This window comes from Phalangium opilio, unplaced genomic scaffold (genome assembly GCF_054372755.1).
Source record: "Phalangium opilio isolate 3A_F unplaced genomic scaffold, DU_Popi_V2 ptg000003l_1, whole genome shotgun sequence".
Taxonomy (NCBI): Eukaryota; Metazoa; Arthropoda; class Arachnida; order Opiliones; family Phalangiidae; genus Phalangium; species Phalangium opilio.
The window spans coordinates 7,323,378-7,343,672 of NW_028324145.1; the positions used below are offsets into that span (position 1 = coordinate 7,323,378).

The following is a 20,295-nucleotide window of genomic DNA, read 5'->3' on the forward strand; positions in this document are numbered from 1 at the left end:
TCAATATTTAATATACTCAATCCGAAATTTAATCACAATCTCTATGGGGTTTAACTGTTTACAAGTAATATTTTTTTTCTTTGCGAGTTAAAGATCTTCCGAGCACTTGATACAACTTAACTTCATAGCAATAGTAAAGTCAGAAAAGGCGTAGTATCTCAATTCTCGTACTATGAAGTTAAGTTAATTAATTTGTTTAGGTAGTTTTTTTTTTAAATTTCATTAAAAGTTTCAATTCAAATCTCGCGCTCCATTTAGAAATTTCGGTTCTAAAATTAAGGTTTAGGCCTTGTGATTTAGCTTTTAAGCCTACTTTTGTCTCGCTTAACCTAATGTTAGGTTTTTCACGTTTAAATACCCGATGAATTATAATTTATTATAATTTTTTGGTAATTAACAGTTAGTTTACCGCATATCCAACGAATATTTAGCATAGTGCTTCATATTTTACGACCACTTTAACTGTAAGTTACGATTTAGTTAAATACTTTAAAACCAAGTTAATTTCCGAAGTTTGGCGCCAAATATTTGAAATTTAGTTTGGCAGATTTTGTGTAGATGGCGGTAGGGAATCTACATTTTTAGCTTCAGAATTCAGTTCTTTTAAAAATGGCGAGTGTCATAGTCAACATCGCGAGAGCGGCTCAACAAATCTTTTCAAGAGGAATTATTGACGAAACATTCGCGGATAATTTATCCAGATTAAAAGAGTTAATTAGTCAGGTAGGCCCTAAAGACCTCGATTTAGCTCAAGATGTGATACAGCGTCAAAGCCACGGTAGAAGGACTTACTACGGACGGTCAGCCCCCGTCACTTACGTCGGCGTTTTTGAGAACCGAGTATTTTCCATTGGAATATTTATTGTACATCCCGGATGTCGAATACCATTGCACGATCATCCTGGTATGCATGGCATAATTAAAGTGCTTCATGGTTGTCTCAAGATTAGAAGCTATACCCTCTTGGGTAATGAATGGCTAGTTAAAGCACCCAAAACTCTACGTAACGCTAGAGGAATTGTCGTTTGCAAGCTTCACAGCGAATTAACCCTTTCAACTGATGACCAACCTTGCATATTGGGACCCAGTGAAGGTAATCTACACGAAATTAGCAGCGTTGATGGTCCAGCGGCCTTCTTAGACATACTCGCACCACCATATATGGACGAAAGAGACTGTCATTATTACGAAAGAGTTACCGAAGCGGTTACGGACAAGTTATTGTTTTTTAAACACATTCCTGCTCCTAGTGAGTTTTGGTGCGATTCTGCTAAGTATACAGGGCCCAGTATTATGTTGAAGTGATTACCATCGAGAAGAAAACCATATTGGCATTCAATTTGTTCGAGTCACGTAGATTCTCTTTATAATAATGTGAAGATTGTTATTTATAAGATAAATTTAAGATTTTTATTAATACACAATTGTACCATATAGGATACATGATGTTTTGTTAAATTATTAACCTATTTAGGAGTATATGCTGAATTAACCTGAATTGTAATTACAAATTGTACATGAACAAATAAAACTTGATTAGTGCTTTTTGTACAATTACAATTAAATTTAGCTATAGGCATATTATTGAATGGAAATTAACCTTTGATGATATTTTGGAGGGGGTTTTTTTTTTCACCCAAAATAAATAAAATTAAACTTGGATGAAGAAAGATGAAGGGAATAAAAAAAAAACTAAGACATCAATCACTTCTCACGCTTCTTGCCCATGAAAGAGAAAGAGCTTTGAAAAAGTCTAGCCGCTGTTATACAGGGTTCATACAAACCTGGAAAAATCAGGGAAATAAATTGTTGACAAAAACCTCAGGGAAATTTAGAATTTTTAATAAAATTCAGGGAAATTTGCGTCAAACAGGGGCCGAATAATTAAGCAAAATGTTCGTGAACATATCCTCCATTGTACCTCTTGTCCTACTATAGATACAGGGATGTCCATTGAATATGTTATAGTCCCATTTTCCCCCCATCCAACGATACTAAAAACCTGGGTATCGAGTAAACAGGGGCCGAGCAATTGAGCAAAATATTCCCCCCAATAGGAATAGCCTCACACCCAACTTTGAAGCATTGTACCTCTTGTCCTACTACAGATACAGGGATGTCCATTGAATATGTTATAGTCCCATTTGCCCCCCATCCAACGATACTAAAAACCTGGGTATCGAGTAAACAGGGTACGAGTAATTAAGGAAAATGTTCCCCCAATTCGAATAGCATTACACTAAAATTTGGAGGGTTGTAACTCTGGTTCTACTAGAGATACGGGGATGTCCTTTGAGTATGTTATAGTCCAATTTTTCCCCCATCCAACCATGCTAAAAACTTAGGGCTACGATAAACAGTGGCTGAGTAATTAAGGAAAATGTTTATAACCATACCCTCCATAGGAATTGCTTTACACTAAACTTTAGAGGCTCGTAACTCTGGTTCTAATAGAGATACGGGGATGTCCTTCGGGTATGTTATAGTCATATTAGCCCCCCCCCTACTTGTTCGTTAACATTTGCTCTGTAGATATTAGGTATAGATAAGATAAGCTCTGAGATAAAGAATTAGACAGGAGAATATCATAGAATGGAACTGAACTGAAATGAACTAGAGCGAAACGTAATCAGAGCAGACAGAATATTAGTTAGATCACTTCTTAGTTAACGATTGTAGAAGTCAGTTCACTTTCCCCTCCGCGCTTACCGTTTAGTTCTGTGATAATACAAATGTTTTTAACTAGATTATATTTATTAATAAAGTTGTTATATTGTTTAAACATATTTCCGGCCTCCGTACGAAATTATTTACAACATGGTAGCAGAGCGTGGTTCGGTAGTGACCGAGGCTTAGGAATTTAGTAGTTAGGACTTGGCCCTGAAAGTGACAACGTGTTAGTGACGTGGCATTAAGAACATGGCGGACGGTGGGAGCGCGATTGTTGGTGGACAATTACCGATTTTGTACTCTGATAACTACGCGGATTGGAAGTACAAAATGGAATGGATATTACGAGATCGGGGGCTGTGGGAAATAGTGAGCACAGATACACCAGCCCCGGTGGCAACAGCAACGCAAGCAGAGAAGGATAAATATGAATCGAAGAAGGAGAAGGCGATGTCTCTACTTGCATTGAGTCTGTCAGTTAAGACAAGGAGTTTTATTAAAGGCTTGACAACACCTTATCAAGTATGGAACAAGTTACATACAGCGCTACAGCCGGTTAATATGGCGCGTATCGGAGCCTTAAGAAGGGTGTTCTATACAACGGACTACGAACCGCCTGAGACGATGACGGATTTCATTACACGAGTATATGGCATAAAGGACCAGTTAGAAGAGGCAGGAGAAACCCTTTTGGATAAGGATATAGCGTATCAGTTGATAGCGTCATTGCCGGATTCATATGACTCGTTGGTACAACAGATTTATCGTTTTTCTGTCAATGATTTCATTCCCTCGAAAATCGAAGATTTACTGCAAGCAGAATATACGCGACAAATGGAAAAACAGAAGATGAAAGAACCGCAAGCTGATGTGTTTGTGGCGCAGATGAAACGTCAAGATCATAGAGGAAAAACACACCAGTTGCCTAACCGAGACCAACGAAAGAAGTTTCGAGGAGATTGTTACAATTGCGGAAAACCCGGTCACAAGGCATATGAATGTCACAAAGCAAGACGAGAAACAGGGAGAAGAGAGAAAGGAGATAGACGGGCTTTTATAGCTGTAGCCCATTGCTCCACAACCCGGACTTCGACAACTTGGGTCATTGATACGGCAGCCACACATCATTTTTGCAACCGACGGGACTGGTTCCTAAATTATAAAGAAGCAACAGCCGAAGCAGTATGCGGCGAAGGGATCACAAGAATAAAAGGGACCGGAGATATCCGAATTCAAATAAACGGAAAGCGAGGTGATACTTTTCTGTTACGGGAGGTTGTCTATACGCCAGGTATGCGAAGAAATTTGATATCAGGGCGTCTCATCGACCAAGCGGGTTATAAAGGAGTTATATGTAATTCAACTTACACCACCTATGACGAACACGGTCAAGTTGCTTTTCGCGCGCCTTTATCTGAGGATCATTTCTATACCCTGGCGGATGCAGAAGTAATAACAGAGTCACCCGAGTACGAAAATCAGATCACGATGACACATAGAGGGAGCGAGATGGAAAAATGGCACCAAAGGCTTGGACACATCAATAGTCAAGATCTCAAATATATGGCAAAACATGAGATGTTACGAGGCCTTGGGCCTCTGGATGGAGAACTGGGTACTTGTGTACCCTGCGAGCTAAACAAGAGCACTCGACAGAGTCACCCAAGCATAGGGACCATGAGAAGCAAGAAGGTGCTGGAGTTAATTCACTCCGATGTATGGGGGCCATCACCCGTGACATCGACAGGGGGAGGCCGTTACTATGTAACTTTCATTGACGACTTCAGTCGGTATATTTGGCTTTACATCATGGAAAGGAAAAATGATGTGTTTTCCTGCTTCGAGCGCTTCAAGAGTTTCGTTGAGAACCGGTCAAAAGGGAAGATACAAGCACTCCGAACGGACAATGGCCTTGAGTACTGCGCCGGATATTTCACGAGCATGTGTGAGGCAGCAGGCATTGAGCACCAGAGGACGAATACATATTCGCCCCAGATGAACGGGGTTGCCGAACGGGTCAATCGAACGTTGATGGACATGACAAGGACGTTGATAGATGATGCCAAATTGCCTTTACACCTATGGCCTGAAGTCGTAAGAACGGCAGCTTATTTAAAGAATAGGGTGAAACACTCACTACTAGGAGAGAAGGTCCCGTATGAATATTGGGCTGGTTATAAACCAAGTGGCAACTATCTCAGAAGATATGGATGTCTGGCTTTTGTGCATTTGCACAAGCAACAGAGGAAAAGTAAACTCCATCGAAGAGCTAAACTGGGAGTTTTAGTGGGTTACGCGGTAAGAACCAGAGGGTACCGCATTTATTACCCCGACGAAAGAAAGACTATCGAGACCAAACATGTAGCCTTTGATGAGTCCGTTCTTGGAATGGAGTACCTGAAGCAGAAAGAAGGAACGGTGCAACCGAATTGGCATCTCGTGGAACAAGATGAGGAAGAGGGAGACCAGGACCCGTCAAATATGGAAGAAATCAAAGAACCATCAGAAGACCAAGGACAAATAACAGATCAGCCTTATGAACAAGCTGAAGAACCAAAATCACCTCAAGTACAAGAAGATACCTCACCGGTCAGGTTTAAACGACGAGTTACGTATCGGAAATCAGGGAAAACGAAAGGACAACCAGATATTTTCTACGACGATAACAAAGGAAATACGTTTCGGTCAAAACCAGAACTAGAAGCATACTTACGAAGAGAAGGACTACCTGATGATATCGCGTTATTCGACTTCAGCAAAAAGAATGTAGATGCAACCGCATTACTATCAGGAATCACGGACGAAGACGTATCGGAAGTTTATGAAGCCCATTGCGTCGAGGTCATAGTACCGAAGAACTATCGAGAAGCCATAGCTTCGCCTCAGACCCAAGAATGGCAAGCGGCCATGCAGGAAGAAGTAAATACAATTAAGGAACGAGAAGTCACGGAAGTCATAGAGAAACCACGAAACAGAAAAGTAATCGGGTGTCGATGGGTGTACACACTAAAACGTGACCCAGCCGGAAAGATTCTACGATACAAGGCGAGATTGGTGGCACAGGGGTTCAGCCAGACTGAGGGCCTAGATTACGATAACACGTTTTCACCGTGATAAGCTCTGAGATAAAGAATTAGACAGGAGAATATCATAGAATGGAACTGAACTGAAATGAACTAGAGCGAAACGTAATCAGAGCAGACAGAATATTAGTTAGATCACTTCTTAGTTAACGATTGTAGAAGTCAGTTCACTTTCCCCTCCGCGCTTACCGTTTAGTTCTGTGATAATACAAATGTTTTTAACTAGATTATATTTATTAATAAAGTTGTTATATTGTTTAAACATATTTCCGGCCTCCGTACGAAATTATTTACAACATGCTCCATAGAATACTCCACATACGGGAAAAACCGTAAAACTCAGGGAAGTATATGGGGGAAAAAAACCTGGAAATCTCAGGGAAATTCTTTTTTTCCAAAAGTTGTATGAACCCTGGTTATAGGTAGAGGGTTGTTCTAAGAAATATTTTTAGGTAGTAGCTATGGTGTATAGGTAACTTTTAGGGATTCCTCTAAAAGGTGGAAGTCTTCTATCCGTCATCGTTAGAAAGCTAATCGTTAATCTTTGTTCAGCTATTTCAGAAATGTTTTCTCCCTCAAAATGTCAGACATGAGCGAATAGGGACGTAGACCATAACATAAGGCGCGCAGTCGTCCTACTCTTCTCAAACGGGATAAGGGGTTGAAAGAAGCTTATGGATTTTTGACACTTCTATTTAGGTCTACGAGTTTGCATTTTTTTTTAATTTCTTGAGATATGTTTACGTTAGATTTAGCAAAGATTATTTTATATAACGCGGTGAAGGTATTATTAATTTATTTTCAAGTTTTTGAAATCCCCCAGTGTGATATTTAGGCAGCTTCAATGGATAGGACTTAGGAGGACATGACTTCCCATAGTTGGTCAGTTTTTCCCCGCATTTAGAATTCCTTTCAATGTTTTTCTTCAAAATCATTTTTCGAACCCCTGTGCCAGAGTAATAAGGCATTCTTCCATATTTTCTCGATTCCTTGATCATGCAAAACTACGGGAACAAAAACAAGAAAAAATTCGATTACGCAATATAATATCTACGTGTGTAAAACATCCCCAGAAATTTTAATGAAATTTCGGATTGAATATGAATTTAAAATCACCACCCTAAGAACCGGCCCGCCAGAAGGGATGCAAAAAGCACAGAGGGCGGGGCTACCTTCTTGGGTTATTCCCTCGCGCTTAAAAGCACCGGTAGATGCAGTGCGAGCTGGCTAGCGGGCGTGGCCGCGTTCATGTAGTGAACTCTGGCTCCATCTGGCGTTGCTTCTTAACGTCCGGGAAATAAACTAATAATAATAATAAACCCTTGCGTGCTGGTTTCTCTGTAAGTAATCAATGGAGCTCGAACCTTTTAGTTAATCTTTTCCTTGTTAGTTCCTCACCAAACTTGTTTTTCGTGTATCCACACTTTCCAAGGCCACCCAAAAGCAAAGTTCCCATAATGTACGTTGCGATTATATAATCATGCAAGTAGATAAAATTCGGAAATGTGGTGTTTTTTGAATGTTTTTCGTGGGCCTTTTATTTCTAGCTGCATCGGTAGTTTTCCCACCTTTCGCTATAGCACTTTCCCCGCTCAAGTCGTTGGGTTAAGGGCGTTTTTGCTGTTTTTACGGTTATTTTACTCGTAAAAATTTTCTCAAACTATAAAAACTTGGAAGGTTCAACTACGCGTGGACTGATCTTTCATTCCTTACCATAGTAGCCCCGAAAAGATGAGACAGAGAGAAAAAAGGAGTAACATTTTTGCCCAGATAGACTATTTTGACGAAAGACGCGATCAATCTTGGAATTCGAGAACAGCTTCAAAAGTAAAGCCTTTTAAGATATAAGTACCCTTTGTAGCGACGAGCGTACCACTGAAAAGGTCTAATGAATTAAGGTTATTGTTATTCTCTCAGTACGTTATGTAATGTTTACTCGTCATCTTAATTTAGTAAACAACCGCGTGACATTCCTAGCAAAGGGGTTAATGGTATACCTGGTCCAAAATATAGTCTTTTCAATTAGAATCCTGTCCACTTGATAATTTAGAAGAAAATCTTTTATCTGTCTGCTAATATCAGGAATACATACAGATAACCGGAATCATTGTGCTCCCATATCTCTAATGTTAATTTAATTTCTATGCTGGTTTTGTATGCCTGGATTGAGAACTTACTATCCGTTACGACTCTTAACTCTGACGTATTTCTAACTGTGATTTCATTGGTTGGTCAGGCGCGTACAAGTAATACACCCTTTCGACGGGAAAGGGGGGGTAGGCAACCCTTAGTATCGGGAGATACAAGGGGGTCACTCTCAGATCCGAAACGCCTGTTAGTTTTTATGTCAAATAAGACCACTTCGCACTCGGATAGTCGCGGGTTCGAGACCGCGTAGGCGTGGCTAAGTTTTTTATGCTCCTTAGTTTTTAGAGTTAGTTTATTAGTCAAATAAGATTTAATTCAAAAATTTGTGTTTCTATATGTTTTTGTTGTGTAGTGGTTATTGCATCCGCTTCACACTCGGAAGGACCCGGGTTCGAGACCACGTGGGTGCGGAGAAATTCTTTTAGACTCGTTAGTTTAAATTCAATACTATTTTAGCTCAAAGAGGTTTCAACGTCGTGTATCATGGCTCAGTTGGTAGAGCCATTGAATGCCAATGCTTAAAGGGTCAATCTTCGAAGATGGTCAGTGCCCGAAGTGGTCAGTATCTCACAGTGGATTAGTGCCCGTGGTGGTCAGTGTTCCACAGTGGATCAGTACCCGAAGTGGTCAGTGCCCGATGAAGTCGTGTCCAATGAAGCTCGTGCTCAGATACCCTAGTTATTTTTTTATAGATAGTTTTTAAAACAAATAAGATTTAGTCAAACAAAGCACAATTGTATATGAGTCTGTTGTGTGGTGGTTGTCGCATCCGCTTCGCACTCGGATAGGCGCGGGTTCGAGACCGCGTAGGCGCGGCCCGGTTTTTTGTGCCCGTTTGTTTTTAGAGTTAGTTTTTAATTCAAATAAGATTTAGTCAAACGACTTGTGTTTCTATATGTATGTGTTGTGTAGTGGGTGTCGCATCCGCTTCACAAGCGGAAGGACTTGGGTTCGAGACCACGTGGGTGCGGAGAAATTCTTTTATGCTCGTTTGTTTAAATTGACAACTAAATTAACTCAAAGAGAGTTCAGAGATCGGTATCCCAATTGAGGTCAGTACTTCATGAGGTCGGTATCCCAATTGGGGTCGGTACCTCAAGAGGTCGGTATCCCAATTGGGGTCGGTACCTCAAGAGGTCGGTATCCCAATTGGGGTCGGTACCTCAAGAGGTCCGTATCGCAATTGGGGTCAGTACCTCAATAGGTCGGTGTCCCAATTGGGGTCAGTACCTCATGAGGTCGGTATCCCATATGGGGTCAGTACCTTTTTTTGGTGGTCTCATCCGCCCCAAATGCGGAGAGGCCCGGGTTCGATACCGCGTAGGTGCGCCGAAGTTTTTTAAGCTTTCTAGTTCAAATTGACAACTAAATTAGCTCAAATAGCGTTCAGCAGCGTATATCATGGCGCTGTTGGTAGCGCCATTGAATGACAGTGCCAGAAAGATCAATCGTCGAAGATGGTCATTACGCAATGAAGTCTTGTCTAATTAAGATTGTGCTCACACACAGAATTTATTTTTTTATAGTTAGTTTTTAATTCACATAAGATTTAGTCAAACGATGCCTCCATGTATATGTATCTGCTGTAAAGTGGTTATCTCACCGGCTTCACAAGCTGAAGGCCCCGGGTTCGAGACCACGTGTGTTCGGAGAAACTCTTTTATGTTCGTTTGTTTAAATTGCAGGGCTCCCACCATGTCCCTAAAATACCTAAAACCCCCTACTTTTTCTGAGGTCCCTAAACCACCATAGAATTGTGATTTGGTCCCTAAATCACCATATTCCTAGTTTAATGTGCCATCAGCTTATAATATTCAACCCAAAGTCCAATTTACACATTTATATTTCTTATTTCATTGAAAAACGAAAAAAGACTGATTGTTAAGTGTGATAGAATTGTGATAGATAAAACGTAGTAATGTAATAAACAAAAACTAAGTCAGTTTTATGATAAAATATTTTTACAAATATCTGACTTTGTCATTTTGTGAAAACAGGGATAGAATGGTGAAAATATAAGTTCAAATAAAGATCCCATTTTGGTTCCTATTTGGTCCCTAGTTTAAAAAAATCGGTGCCTATTTCACCCTATTTCTAGCCTAAAAAATCCGCTATTTTCCTACTTTTTTTTAAGATTTTGGTGGGAGCCCTGCGATCATTCCAATTAGCTGTATGTATTCTTGCTAATATCAGAAGGGAATAAGAGAGAAGGGAGACATTAGAGCTTGCTATGGTAACGAGAGTCCGACCAACCTCAAGAAAACCGCGAAAACTTTGCGCAAGTACACAGCTTTTAACCAATTTACTGCAAATATAGTTCTTTAAGTTCTCCGAGTCCGCGGTATCAGGCGGCCTATTTGTCTGCTAGATTTTCATTCTCCAAAGGCTTAGGGCTGTCGATGTTTCGTTCTTGTGTAATTATAACCTCAAGTATGTATTTTATTGAAACTATTTTTTATTTTTTAATATTAATTCAGAATAATTAGTTTTCATCTATTTATTACCTTCAAATTATCTGATTTTGGTATGTTCTCAATTCCCGTGCATCTAAATTAATTGCACAGCTGGATTTCGTTTATCAACATGAAATTCGGCCATTTTTATCTCCTTCAATGTAAAGTTGTAAACAAAACTACTTTTTATACGTCAACCGAGAGTCCGAGACGTCACCTTCTTATCTGACGTCACAGCTAAGACAGAAGTTAGATAGCCAATCAGCGAAGGGTAGTTGATTTGAGGTTGGTAAGACTGTTGTTACGAGTGTAAAGCATTATGGAGATATAAAGTGTGTCCCTTCTCTGTTATTCCCTTCTGCTAATATAAATAAATCCCAGTACTGTACCCGAATGATACAACGCGTAACGTGTTTCCTAACAATAAACGTTGATTTCAAGGCGCCCGCTATAACTATATAGTAGAATCTAACATTATAGAAGAGACAAAAGAAAACTCTATTCACAAATGCTAAACTATGTTTGGTCTCTTTTTATTACAAGCGAGCGCTGTAGAAATATTTTTTTGAAAATGCTAACATCGCGTGTTAAATTTAAAGTCCGGTAAGAATAAAGACGCTTTGAAACTTGCCGTGTTTTTTAGGCATCACCTTTAAAGTATTCGCATTTTTAAGAATTTATTTTGTCCAATTTCAGGACCTGCAGACTGGAGTATGGAAAATAAGACCAGACCAATGATTTCACGTTTTCCTGGTGCTGTTTTTCACCCAAAAATATTCGGAAAAGTGGTTCGTTAATTGCAGCTTCCAGTACTATCCATGGGTGAGTTTATTTTAATTGTTTCATTAAAATTATAGATCGTTATCAACTGTGTTTGGATGTATTTGGTAACTCATTATTAGTGGTATTTTCGTTTTTCTACTAGGATGATTGAAACCATTTACACCAGGAGGTCAGGCTATACTTAGCGGACAATGCGCGATACGAAGTAACCAGACCTCCTGGTGTAATGGTATCAATCCTCCCAGTGGAAAAACTATGTATATCTTGTCCGGGTTATTGCCACAATGGTTCAAAGATCCATCAACTCTAAAAGTCGGTTCAATTGCTGACCAAAGTAATTAAGTCGTCCATAGTTCATACCTGTGTAAGTATTTTACTCGTAAAGCCATAATTAAACAAATTATCTACACATTATACAGGGCCGCAATCCAAGGGGATAGGATAAAAACATTCCTTTCAGTTTAAACCAGGTAGATAAGAGGTATTGTAGGCGATTGTTAAGTGCTGCCGCGTAGCGCCATTGTGTTTGCATGAGAACTATAGCTTCTATTTTTAAGACAGAGGGGGGGGGGCGTCCTTTACTATCCCGTACTGTACGACCCTACCTAAACGCTGAGGATGCTGGGAGGTCGTCCTAAGTTACCGTCTGTGGGAGGCAACGTTATAGGTATGGGAATACCACTCCATCCCTCTCTCCTTCAAGTTTAAACTATAATCTTTGAGGTTCGAACTCCTCCAACCGAATGAGAATCGACAACGCGAGGCAACATATTCTTAGTGCGTGAGCAGAGATTCCTCCAAAAACTGTTACTGGCCTTATGCGTCTTAGTGTTAGCCTTTAGAAGTCCATAATCGTGGAGGGAGTATTGTAGAAAAGATCCATAAGTTTTTAACTGCGATAATTTATCTCAAAACCGCGAATTTCGACGACAGTATCTGTCCATAATCAACCCCTACCTAATTGGTTTTCGTCCGAATAAAACAATATGTTAGGAATAAATACAGCTACTAGGAATCATTGCGTACCCATTTTATCAACGTATCCAAACGGATTTTGTGGGACGAGCTAGATTAATCATTATGTATGGCGAAATTTCACCTCGCGAATAATCAATCTCGCTGTGCGTTGAACCTAGCGCGGCGTTGTGTTTACTTCAAGTTAGGAACATCCTCTTTAAGCCTTGGTGAATCCCGGGAGACTCAAGGTTCTTTTTCATCCCAAAACGTCTTCCATCTTGTCTCACCCGCTAGGAGCTACATATAAGTGTATTGCCCATCAAATACTGAGGAAAGATGAGAAGAAAAAAAAAAAAACATTCCTTTTCATTTCACATTGAGTATACCATTCTACGAAACCCGCATCACTTAACCCTCGCAGTAGCGATTTATTTGGCACTTTCCCAATGGGACGGACATTCATTGGGAAGTGAATCCCAGCGTAGTAAAACGTCGAAGATAAAATATGTTCACTTCAACTGTCTAAGTTTCTGGAAAACTGTCAATTTCAGCTTTTCAGTTTTCCTTCTTTGGGTCTGGGCTAAAAAACCTGGACTCTTGCGGAGCCAGTTGGGATTCGGGTCTGGACGAGTGACTCCGAGGATTTTAGCGTGTATGTTCAAATTTAACCTTGTAGGACGCGCGGAGGGGAAGTAGAATTTTTCATCCGGACTACGACGACATGTGTGTGTCTGTGTTTTTATGCCGGAATTGTCTCCCTCGAGTCGCACGTTTTTGGAATATATAAAGAAGGCTTTAGCTCTTCTTTCCAAGAGTTTTACTTTCAAGCGGACAGGGGTTTAGGGTTTAGATGGACGACAACAAAACACTAGCCTAATACCAGGAATACATACAACTAATAGTAATTATTGTGTATCCCTCCATTTTCTCAACCTATCAAGGAGGATTTTGTGTTATGTGGGACCCGTGTATGGGGGTTGAAAAATACGCGCCCCTGACGTCCGAATTATGAGCTAGGCGTGACGGATAGTAAGTTCTCAAGTCCAGCCCACAAAACTCGCGTAGAAATTAAGTGGGACGCAAATATTCCTATTAGATGTATTTATTCCTGCCTAGATATATTGCAACTTGTTATTTTAGAATTTCACAAAGTCTCACATTGGGATTTAAAATTGTCCAAAACAAAAGAAAACTTCGAAACATCGTTGAAAGGCATCTTGTTTATAGCGGATGAAAAAACAAAAGCGTGTTCCATCTTCAAGGTGACCACGCTTCCTACATTCCCAATACTTTGTCCTTCCTATTTTCTCCTATAATTTCAACTCTATATGATTTTTATAGCCAGCTACTTAACATTGAAAACGAAAAACAGGATATGCTCGTAAATGTAACTATCCCCAATCATAAGCGGATAATAACGCCTTGGCTAATAAAGGATTTTTCGAGGGAATATTATTGTGTAATCGCAAAATTTTCATATTTATGCGTATTGAAATTATCATTATGATCGTTATCTAAAATCATGGAATTAATTTTAATTTCAGGTTGTTATTTGACCGATTATGACGTCGTGGTTTAAATTTCTTCGATGGGCCACGTTTGGCCATCGGCGAGGGATCAAGATTTTGGCGGTCCAGTGCACGCCTGCACGGAGGATCGCGGGAACCAATCACGTACGTTCTGGCCGACTAAAATGACGTCACGATGGTTTCCGAACGCGCAGTTTTTCCACGATATTTAAAAATCGGGTTACTTGAACAAATTTTGAACTTTCTGTGGATTTTCAATTTCAAGATGCGGTTTGGTGCTTATCTTTGAACTTTACGCGATTTATGTTTACCTACGAGTTCATCGGGACACAGAAAAGAAAAGAGTGAGTACCGAATCTCTATTCTGCGCGCGCATTTACAAGCATACAAGTCAAAGCGCTGCGTCCCATAGTCCTTTACCCTTTTAGGTGCGCATTAACAAATTTTGAAGTCAGAGCGTCCCATAGTCCTTTTCCCTGTAGTATACGAATCTTTTGGTGCGCATTAACAAAGTTTCAGGTCTGCAAAGTGCTGCGTCCCATAGTCCCTTACCCTAATCTGCAAATATGGATGTCACCTGATCTTCGAAGGGCCATGTTTGGCTATCACCGAGGGATTCTCGACTTTGAACTTTGTGTGAACTTTCAGTTTCGCGAGTTAACGGTTCCACTTTCAACTTTGTGTGAACTGTCAGTTTCGCGAGTTACGGTTATCTACACTTTTTGTGAATTTGGCGGCAGCTTCCGTTATCTTCTTTGAACACTGTGTAAACTTGACGAGAACTACGGTTATCTACGAGTTAATCAGGATACCGAAACAAACGAGTGAGTACCAAATCTCTATCCCTTACCCTATTAACAAAGTTTGAGGTCAAAGAGATGCAAAGTTTGCTTGGCACAGGTAGATAGAAAGATACTTTGAGGAGGAAATGGATGTACACAATGATTCCTATAAACTGTATTTATTCCTGTAAAAACTAATAGAAGCTACAAAGCAAAAATGGTTTCTATAGTTATCTGAAAGACGCGTTATTTGCCCATCGTTCTGAAAGCTGTTTTAAGTGTTTACTGGTACGAAACACTCTTTAAGTTCCATTTTGAGCTCGTTGAAAAAAGAAAAAGAAGGAAGGGAATGAGGGATGAAGTTGAGTTGGAAAAAGAATGGATGATGCTCTTAGTCATTTTGTCGTCTTGTTGGTCCAACCAAGCGAGAAATAGATCACGTGATGCAAAGAAAAGAAAGAGAAGAAAAAAGTGTTTTTTCTTTTCTCTCTCATCTCTCGCTGCAGGTCCCAAGTCAAAAGCCTTCCTTATCCTTTAGTAATCACTCTGGGCTCTCAGCTTCTTCCAATCCCTTATCCCAGGCTCTCTCTCTCTCATCTTCAAACTGCTAATATTACATTATGATATTCTCATATCCCCCCCTATACAACAAGTCGTAGAGCCAATCTAGGGCTACTAAAATGTCCTTGGCTTCGTTTCAAGCCAGTATGCAGTTGAGTTCACGCTCTATATGTTGGCCCTTGTAAAGAAGATAGTCTGAAATTCTGTTCTTTATTTCGTTCATATCCAAATTTGATATCAAACTGCGTGCAGGTTGATATCAGTAATGCCAGGCGCAAGCTTCATTAAAAGTGGTTTGCTGGTTGAGTTCATCTCTAGGTGAATCCCCTATAGGTAGCCGTTAAACTTGTTAAGAACGTCTTTTCTAAACACATAAGTGACGTAACATTTTGTCTTTGTGATTAACCTGTAATGGAGAATCGTTTTATTGAGTTTTGAAAGTTTCTAAAGAAAAAAAAGAGAAACATCATGGAAATATTCCTTTGGTTGGGTTCAAAGATTACTTATAGAGCTATTTCAGTGGGGGAAAAATTTCGTCTGCTACGAAAATTGGGCCTGCCTTTGAGTGTAGGGCGGCCATTTTATGAGGGTTTTCTCTATGGGCAAATAGCATTGGTGACGTAGCCATTACCCCCTCTGAAATAGCTCTATAGTATTTAGAGTCTGTATTAGAAAGTTAACTCTACCCTCAACTACACCCTGGCAACGCTGGGAAGCTTAGCTAGTCTGATAATAAAAACATTAATGACCATTTCCAGGAAGGACCAATTCTATTTTCTCTCTATTTATAACTTTCGTAAGGATTTAAGTCATCTGTGGTATACCGTTATTTACGTTGCAAACTCCGGATGGTACGGGGTTTAGTTTACCGTATAATGGTCCCAAATTCGACGTTTCCTCCTCTAATCGAAAGAACATCGAAACAATTTTTTTTGTCGATCGCACCCTTCGTCCCCTGTTTATACCGTCCTGCGACATCACCCCAGAATTCCTTTCGCAGCGTGACTTTTCTTTTTCGACCTCGTTATACTCGTTTGGTGCCCGAATGGGAAATTAAGTAACAAATCGATTAAGGAGGTGAGATAGGGTGGGGCCCGAGTGACACTAGAGCGACGATAGACCATTGGGAGAAATCCGTAAACGATATACTAAGGAATCTAGCGCCTATGGCGTCTGTTCTTGGAACTGCGCGTATATAGATAATGCTCTTTTTCGTCCTCCTAGCTGTTATTTAATGGCGGGAACCACCCGAAGTTCGTTTCAAATGGAATATTCCGTATACCTAAAGTCGTGTTTTATTGTTTTGACTGAAGAATGTGTTGAAATAAACCCGGGAATGTTGAATACTCGTTTAGTAGATTGAGTTCATTATGTTTTTGCAGGGATAGATTTAATTTTAGAAGTAGGAATGAAGAACAGAGTAATATCTGGGCGCGCGTCATAGTCCCGGACCCCCTTCCTCGGGACGGGGGGGGAATGAAGGAGAGGCGGGTCAAAGCAAGCGACAGAGGTAAAATGGAATTACCTCCGTATTTTTCGCCGTCTCCGTCAGCAACGTCATCAAAACGAGGTTTAAGTGAGCCAACCAATAAGATAATTTCAACTTTTCGTTACGTGTTGGAGGGAGGGGCTCTATACTGGGTGGTCTATGAGTCGGACTGAAGTAAATACTAACCGTTCTCAGTTCCTACTTCTAAAATTAAATCTATCCCTGGTTTTTGTAAGTAAGCAAACTGAGATCGACGCCGTTTTGAAAACGAAATGTCTGATAAATATATTCGTTTGAAATTTGAATAAATTCACTTGTGCTCATTTGGGATTGGTTTGGGGTTACGTACGCTGGGTATAGTAAACTCTCATTGGACATGGTTTTCGCTGTTTTTCTCCCGGAGATGGTACTGGTGTGTAAGGCCTTAGCGCGTCATTTTGATTGAGTCTGTAAAAATATACACAACCGTTGTACGAGGTCCGTTATGATCTCGCCTTGAGACAGAGTTTAGTGACGGGGAAAAACAGTTTAGAGGCAGTTTCCAAACGAGCTCCGACACTGTTACGTGGCCTTTGTTTTAAAATCGTCCTTTGAAACGCCTAATAATTTCGGCGAAATGGTCCCCTGGACAAGGAGATTAGGTTTGCGACAGCCGAGAGAATGTGTGTAATGTAATGCTGTTCTTGGTATAAAACACTTACCTGTTCCGCTATCGCGAAATTTCCCGTTCCGTCTGGCTTCCGTTGAATCCTGCCTGCACGATCGTTTTATGTAGATGGTCTTATGGCGCCACCCTCTTTTCAAGGAATGTGGCAATCTTCTCTCCTGGCCGCTAGCAACGTAAGTAGTCAGTGCCATCAGAAGTACGTTATACTTCTCTTAGAGAGAAGTGTACCCTTCACAAAGCGGCTGGGTGTAATTGTAACATGATTCTTCCCAACATCATTTTACCGTTGAAGCAAAGTTACTAAAGACGATAAATAGTTCCCTCATCATTACTCTATTAGTGCTTAACTATTTGCCAATACGCATGCGCCTGTGCATGGATTTTTATCCCACGTCAAGACAATCAAGGTTTGTATAGTTGATTACTGAGGGTTTAGTACCAAACAGTTAATGAATTCACCCTCGCACGGTGCGATGTCCATCTGAAGTTTGATGAGCATGCATTAGAGCTAACAAAAACGGCGAGTCTGGGATGAATCATGTTACGTAACTAAAGTATTAAGAGGACACAGAGTTTCATCCTTCTTCTATTATCCCCTTCTGGTGCCAAGAAGAGACACACGCGCAGGTTGACCTCTAAATGAAAGGACCATGGTTATATTAACATTATTCGTTGTCCGACCCGACGTGTTTTTAAATTGCGATTTTCGAAAAATTTCCATTTTGTTTACATTCCTAGGAAAAATCAAATTTGTGGGAAAAATAGCGTAACACACGTCTTCACACTTTGCGCATCCTATAGTACTAGCAGCAATGGCACCCGGCGTTGACCGTCTAGACACTTTTATTACTTTTCGGGCCACCATTTTTAAAGATGGCGGAGAGCAAATCGAACTCCGTATGACGTAAAATCCTTCTATTGTATATAGGAAACAAGATTACTAAATATTAAATAAAGCTGTTGAAATACACGGTGGTTATAGAGAGCTTTCAGTTGAAGGAGGAGCTAAGTCTCGTGACATAATTTACGCGGCCATATTGGTGGGTTTAAAGCAGGAATGAAGCTGAGACCACCCAATATGGCTACCAGAACTGCGGTAAGACTTGGGAGGGTGTGGCGTACTACTATCCCATCTGAAAGCTCTCTACTGCATAAAGAATGGTTTTTTATATTTTAGGCCGCCATTTTTCAAAATGGCGCCTGATCTGAAAAATAAAAAAATCTTTCTTAATGCTAGCCTACTACTTAGAAGTAACGTGCCTGCAATATTTCATACTTCAACTTTAAAATACCAAACAAAAAAATAGGGTCCTGATTATAATCCATATATTTTTATACCTATGAAATTTTATAGATTCTTAATATTGAAGATAGGACCAATAATAAATCCATTGAAACGTCCGCAACAGATTTTTTCCCCCGCCGCTGAAATTAAGTAGGGCGTCTTTTCTCCTTGCACTGGATTAAATTAGCTAATGCCTTTAAAATTATTCCATCCTCATCTATACTTCATCCTCTTTTTTTATTTTCGAATTTCTGAAGAAAATTTAAGTAGGTTGAGGAATTTTTTTTTTTTTTTTTGAATTATGATTCTCAGGCGTTCAACCCTTTAGGGATTTTTGGAGAGGAAAGTCGTCAGATTTATCGGACACTTCTTGAAGACCTCTCCACTCTCCAGTCTCCTCTTCTTTCTCTAGGCCTAAAGCTTTTCTCTTTCCTTTAAAAACAATCTTTTTCTCAGGCGTCCCCTTCTTCTTTGAACCGAAACCTTTCACTCAAAGTAGCCGCGTCGATCGTTCTAGAAACTCTAGCGATTGAAAACTTTCCCGTTCATTGAAGATTGAATAACCGAAATATTCCCCATCATTTTCATATAATAATCATAAGTTTATCATATATTCCCATAAGTATATGGGCTGAAAAGATAGAATTCATTTTTAAAATAAGGGTAGGGTGGCCGATTTGCTGGTAACCGAAAAACCATGGCATTTAAACAGGGCCCGAAATAAGGACACAGAACACTGGGCACTGTCCAATAACATTTTGAAATGTCCCATAATATTTTTAAAAACTAAGGGGGGTCACTGGCCAGTTTGACCAATACATTTTCCCAAATAGCTTGACCATGAACACGCGACACTATTTTTGCACACTCTAGTTGACAATTTCCTATAAATTTTCTAGTCAATGGAGGGGTCGACACTGGACGCATGTCCTATAAGAAATGTTTCTTATTTCCAGCCCTGAATGTAGACTCTTTTCAAAGGGGGGGGGAGTAGTATCGTCTGCTTGATTAAGGGTTAAGATGTAACATTGGTGTGTATGTGGACAACAAGGACGTTTGATAGGGCTTCGCAGTTACTAGTCCATCAAATTTGGTCCGTATTGTTTGAAATCCTCCATATCTATCGTCTGTGTGGTCCACATATTAATCAATATTATATCTTAAGACAAAACAAAGTGGTCAAACACCAAACATAGACCCTTTCGACTTTTAAAAAGGGGTAGGCAACCCTTAGTATCGGAACATACAAGGGGGTTGATACATTGCCATCCGTCTCTGCATATGCACTCTCATGGTACAAAATGTCTACAGCACAGGCGTCGAAAAGTGAGATGGAAGGCAGAGTTTTACCCCCTTGTCTTTCCCTCTAAGTTACATAGATATGGTCTATTTTAACCCCGAATTTTGAAAAAGGTCTATTAGATCGTAAAAAACCGCTGGTCATTAGATGTAGTATTTCACTGAAATTGGTGTTTCATCAAACACCCGGTCGAATCGTACCGGAAGTTTGGTATTCTGCATGGTTTGTAGTTCATGGTTCATCATTAGCATTTTGCAATTATCAACTGCTGATCTTTCTTTCCCAAACTATATAGGGGAATTGAAGCGATGAAGCGGGCGGGTCAGGTACAGAGGGCATATATACCTTTGGAATGCAAACTAAACTCCTGAATATTAAAATGTTTTCCTTCTCTTTCTTCGTTCCAAGAATTCTCTCTCTTGTTGAATAAATCACAGTTTTAATACTCTCGAGGAAGGATCTTATCCGATTATACTTGGCATCGCGAACCGTATACGTGACTTTTCTCCATCTTATTTACTCAGTACAGTTTCCTAAAGCTTACTACGCATTAGCGCCTTTTGAAAGAGCGGTGCGTATCGCGTTTTC

At 40.1% G+C, this 20,295-nt stretch overlaps 1 protein-coding gene and 2 long non-coding RNA genes across 5 annotated transcripts in view; all 3 read left to right on the forward strand.

Annotated features, from left to right (window-relative positions):
- The window catches only part of LOC149717450 (uncharacterized), a 208,973-nt gene that overhangs the window by 45,901 nt on the left and 142,777 nt on the right, over positions 1–20,295 (forward strand). Inside the window, exons 2-4 of one of the 3 annotated variants that reach the window (XR_016366820.1) lie at positions 11,051–11,176; positions 13,639–13,967; positions 14,091–14,447. This is a non-coding gene — a long non-coding RNA (uncharacterized LOC149717450). Of the gene's footprint in view, positions 1–10,776; positions 10,958–11,050; positions 11,177–13,638; positions 14,448–20,295 lie in introns of those variants that run through there. The other 2 variants (XR_016366821.1, XR_016366819.1) reach the window with 2 other exon arrangements.
- Positions 588–1,565, forward strand: LOC149717452 (2-aminoethanethiol dioxygenase). The gene has a single exon (XM_089838862.1). The coding sequence runs from the start codon at positions 610–612 to the stop codon at positions 1,303–1,305; it is 696 nt and encodes a 231-aa protein (XP_089694988.1). The 5' UTR covers positions 588–609; the 3' UTR covers positions 1,306–1,565.
- LOC149717453 (uncharacterized) lies at positions 11,263–13,544 on the forward strand. The gene is made up of 3 exons (XR_016366826.1): positions 11,263–11,501; positions 13,235–13,356; positions 13,436–13,544. It is a non-coding gene; the product is annotated as an uncharacterized LOC149717453 (long non-coding RNA).

Excerpts from the sequence above, each read along its gene's own strand:
- LOC149717452 (XM_089838862.1), top strand. The coding sequence starts at position 610 with ATGGCGAGTGTCATAGTCAACATCGCGAGAGCGGCTCAACAAATCTTT.